This window comes from Penaeus chinensis, chromosome 25 (genome assembly GCF_019202785.1).
Source record: "Penaeus chinensis breed Huanghai No. 1 chromosome 25, ASM1920278v2, whole genome shotgun sequence".
Lineage (NCBI taxonomy): Eukaryota > Metazoa > Arthropoda > Malacostraca > Decapoda > Penaeidae > Penaeus > Penaeus chinensis.
The window spans coordinates 8,378,185-8,383,184 of NC_061843.1; the positions used below are offsets into that span (position 1 = coordinate 8,378,185).

The following is a 5,000-nucleotide window of genomic DNA, read 5'->3' on the forward strand; positions in this document are numbered from 1 at the left end:
CAAAACATGATTCGAATTTTTAACGCATGTAGCTTGATACCAATTTTAAATTCTCACCATATATATATATATATATATATATATATATATATATATATATATATATATATGTATGTATAATAATGGATTAGACGTGAAAGCGTGACTAAAACTATATGGATACACGGCGCCTTAGGGTTCCCCCCGCGGCACTAGAGAGAAAAGGCATGAATATCTATATATTCTTACATGGTGGAGATTTGAAGCCTGGTGTAAATATCATAAAGTTTAATGTTCCGTAATTTTGCTTAGCGGCTTATTAGTAATGGCACTTCGCTGAGATGGAGGTTATTTTCAATCATACATAGACAGCATTTTATTTTGTTATTTTTTATTGATTACAGACCTTTTATCAAATGGATATTTATACAGACAAGGGATTCTACTATAAATTGAAGGATTTTCATGTACGGTAATTCGTTGGAAGAACTTTGTCATTCGTGCGATTAAAATGAGGATTTGTCAATCTATTTTATTTGTCAATGTGTATTTCAGTCAGTCAATGTGTGTGTGTGTGTGTGTGTTTGTGTGTTTGTGTGTGTGTGTGTGTGTGTGTGTGTGTGTGTGTGTGTGTGTGTGTGTGTGTGTGTGTGTGTGTGTGTCAGATAGTCAGTCAGTGCATGCATACAACAATACAACACAGATGCATGGCAGAAATTTCGAAGATAGAATTTCTACTGAATCTTGTTATGTGACACTGAGTGCAGATTATATGGGTGAGTTAGCACAGACTGTTCACGTATCTTGCATGTCTTACACTTGATATATGTACCATGTGCACAATACCATATAACCTCATTGGGAAGATCTAACGGAAGACCATTTATCTCATGAAGCTGTATTTCGTATCTTCAACATATAGTTAGATAATCTCCAGTGTTAGCAGTGTCTCACTGCACCATACCTCATCAGACTCACAATTATAGAAAAGAATAATAGGGAAGCGAATCCCACACCTAAGGAACAGGTGCGGTTCGCCAACAAGCAAAAGCCAGGGTACCATTAGCCAGCCTCAATCCTGAATCCTGGCTTCCTGTTTTGGTAACAGTATTATTACACCCCAGTTCGCATTTTTGCGTGTGGCATATAAGTCTGACAAAAAAATACAGGATCTGGGCAAAAAAGTATTTTGTCTAGCTGCCCTACTTCCCCAGCTAGCACCTCTAGACCTGGATAAAGGGCGATGATACCTGGTCTGAACTTAGTCCCAGAGTCTTAAGAGTGGATCCTAAACATACATAAATGACACACCATAGAGTGCTATGAAAATCCCAATAATCATTGCCTAAATAAAAGCAATGTGGGAGGGTTTTGTTTCATTTTATATCAATCTTCACTTACAGAGTGCCACTTCTTTTAGAATGAGGAATTGAAAGTCTTATCTTGGAGATATATCAGGAACTGAAAGCTTCATCACGGAGATACTCTGAAGAATGGAATAATTTATCTGCTTCATAGTAATCTCAGTCTAAAGACCTTGGATCTTCTTACGAAATGGTCTTATTATCAAGCTTAATATTTTAGCAATTCTTGCTGAGCTTTATGATGACACGTGGTAACAACTAAAAGAGTGATAGGGTTTTAGGTTGGTCACTTATTCCTCAACCAGACTAGCGTTAACGTTGCTGGAGTCTACCTGAGCACGTTGAGCTTTCATTTCTTCAAGTTCTTTTCTCTTGAAGAATCCAGCCTGTAAGAGAGACGTGTGGGTGAAGAATGCATTAACATGAATACGTGCATTGGCGACACAAACCAATAATGTATGTCTGATATATTACAAATAGTGGCCTTAAATAGTCGCAGAATAATGTCCTTCAGGTATGTCTTTCCTACACACCTCTTAGTATGAGACCATGTCCCTCCTTTAAACTACTTAAGTATATGTTCTAAAGTGGATCGTTATCATCTACTATTCTAATAACTCGTGTAGTTTTGAATACTGTATGTGAATAAATAATATCATTATTGGAACGGAAATTGTGAAAAGTATGTATTGTGGATTTTTTTTTTTTCCTTGACCAAATCAGCCCCATATGCAATTCACAGTTTTAGGATATTGTTTGTTATATATGCTTTAATATGCAAAGTCTTCACAAGCCCACTCACCTTGTAGAGGCCATAAGCGAGGAGAGAGAGGAGCAGGAGACCACCCAGCAGAGCCAACAAGATGACCCACCAAGGAACACCTTTCCCAGGTGGGCTGTTCGGCTGCACTTGCGTCATCACAACAAAATCGGTCTCTCTGAAGGAATGGAAGACTTTTGGGGATGATCTTCTTTCATATTGAAATATATTCACTAAAAGATAGTGTAGAGCCTACTGTAGGTTGTTATAGCTGGGTAGTATGTAACCTGTTAGAGGTTTATTATTAACAATGAATGTCAGCATCTATCGACAACGATAAAGAAAAATCACATTATATTTATCGTTAATTACATACAGTTATATTACACCCACATACAATTCTTTAGCTAAACGAGAGAAAGACAGAGAGAGAAAAAATACATACTTTTTCCCAACAAAACTTAGCTCAGGATTTAGTGACAAGATCTTTGCCCTTGCAAAACTCTTCAAGACAGCTCCTTTCGCCGAGATGTGGCGAGCTGCGGAGAAAGACATCACAAGCGTCAGATGTTCTACCTACAAACTATGTACCTTTATATATCTTTTTTCAGGTAATGAACCCATGAACACTCACGATACTAACCCAGGACGCTGAGGTTGAGGGACAGCTTGACGGTGACATTGGCAACGCTACTCAAGGACGGCCATGACTTGACTAAGCATGAGAGTCGAGCACAACTCACCATTGGATTCGAACAGTTCAGACTGGCTGACTCCAGTGAAGTTTCTTTGCCGCGCATGCTGTGGTAGGATATTTAAGTACTTTATTTGTAAACTTTTTTACGGAAAGTGCTGTCGTCACATATGATCTTGGTCCTTGCCATAACAACCATATAGCTTAGAACATGGCCTCTGAACTGCTGTTAAATACAAGGTGACTAGCCATTATATTATGCAGTTCATACCAATTTAATTGATAAATAATAGTAGGTATACAGGTAGATCAAACCCAACTGATCATTAACCCTGAGCAAAGTTTCCCCACCTTCAGTCGACTAAACAGTCCTATCTCTTGAGCCTCTGCATTACGCACGACATACTCCTTGTATAAATTGTTTCGAACACGACGGATCGCGATGATCCTGGTACCGATGGATTCCTCTCACCCTCTACTATCTGCTTGTGTAAAAAAAATTTCAGGAGACCCAGCTACAAATTTGGCCTCCATAATAGGGAAGGGCATAATGGATATCTAGGAAATTGCGGGGTAATGTATGAAGGAAAATGATCTGTAAATACAATATATGCGAACCTGTGAGACAAAAGTCTTTACTGAGCGTAGTAACCCATGCCTGTAGCATTACTCAAGAGCCACATGACCACCGCATATCTCATGTGCGAGCATAACATCCCTCACATTCAGTCATTTCGACGTTTATGTGGTTGCGGGCTACATAGCACGAGAAGAAAAAAATGGGAACTCATACTCGTACTGTTTTGTCTACTCAATAGATAGCACTGCAAACAGTACATGAGTTCCATGTGACTCTACATGCCATCTAGTTTCATATACTGGTATTCACCGTATGTGTTGCTCTTCATTTCTGTTTTGCCGCCTCCCTGCAGGTGGTGGATCCACCAGTTCTCGGGACTACACCCTCCTGATGTGTCTTCCTAGAAGAATGTGTGTTTTTGCTGATGTAGAGATACAAACTATACAGGTCGTATCTCTCTGTGTAAAGGGGCATTTTAGGATAATTAATCTACACATTCGTCTCCCTGTGGTCGGTCCATCTTGCTGTAAATACGTGGAGGATTCTTGATATTCTATGGCAAGGTAGGGGGCCGTTGGCTCCCCTAGGGAATGATTTAGTGATCTACATCATATATATATATGTTGTACATCCCCTTTCCCTTCATAATTTACTCTGTTTTGTGGGGGAAGGTAACGTCCACGCCCTCCCCTACTATCGAGGCCACGATTGTGGGGTATAAGGAGGTAACAGCGGCTTAAGTTCTGCTTATACGAGTAGAAGAGGGTGAGAGGCATCTGCGTGTGCCAGTATTAGAAATAATTTCCAGTTCCTAATACTATTTCCCTGCCTTATCAGCATCTCCCTCATCACCTCTAACACCGTAGCTCTCTCCACTCAGAGCCAGTGCCTCAACCGACCAAGGCCATCGTCACCCACACTACACCATCTAGGGGCACCAACTCAAACTACTCTTGGGGTGGCTGTAAAGACCCAAAGGTAAGACATGATGGGGCTGAAAATTGGTGCATTGTTGTAGATCCTTATACCGTATAGTCATTTACAAATAAAACATACTCATTCCATCTTGTCTCTAGATTACTATCTCGTTACCCTAGGGATTACACTTTACACAATAATGGTCATGGAGAGTTCTGTTATTTATATATTTGATATAGGAAAAAAACAAAGATAAGGGACAGGCTTTATATTTTGCTTTCCTAAACCATACAAGATCGTTCAAGTTGGTCATCTCTAGCTCTAAGGAACATCATCGTATTCCCACAATACACGCTAAAATTCCTATACATTTCTCCAACACACATAGCAATTTACGACGGTGGTGAAAATACAACTAATTTTCTGGGTATTTTTATTATTCATATTTATTAATCAAAATAATCAGTAATCCTAACTATGAGGTCTGACTTGACTTGAGGGCAGACTCCTCCAAATGTATCGCCACGCCCTTCTCAGTGTGTGTCATGGTGGCCGCAATCATCAAGGTATCATGATAACTAGACATGTGTAGTACATGCGTATCAATATATTTTTAGAGTAAAGTGTCATTCTTCCTTTTGCTTGATACTTGCCGATTTCTTGTTGTTTTGTCAATGTTTATAGTAATACCGTAAAGTTTAGAAC

General features: G+C 39.4%; 1 protein-coding gene across 3 annotated transcripts in view; it reads right to left on the reverse strand.

Annotated features, from left to right (window-relative positions):
- Positions 1-363: 363 nt before the first annotated feature.
- The window catches only part of LOC125038741 (integrin alpha-PS3-like), a 28,273-nt gene continuing 23,636 nt past the window's right edge, over positions 364-5,000 (reverse strand). For 2 of the 3 annotated variants that reach the window (XM_047632313.1, XM_047632312.1), the window contains exons 20-23: positions 2,747-2,904; positions 2,549-2,642; positions 2,146-2,281; positions 364-1,729 (exon numbers count right to left, since the gene is read on the reverse strand). In XM_047632313.1, coding sequence (XP_047488269.1) covers positions 1,634-1,729; positions 2,146-2,281; positions 2,549-2,642; positions 2,747-2,904 — 484 coding nt within the window. In that variant the 3' untranslated portion in view covers positions 364-1,633. Of the gene's footprint in view, positions 1,730-2,145; positions 2,298-2,548; positions 2,643-2,746; positions 2,905-5,000 lie in introns of all 3 variants that reach the window. The other variant, XM_047632314.1, reaches the window with a different exon arrangement.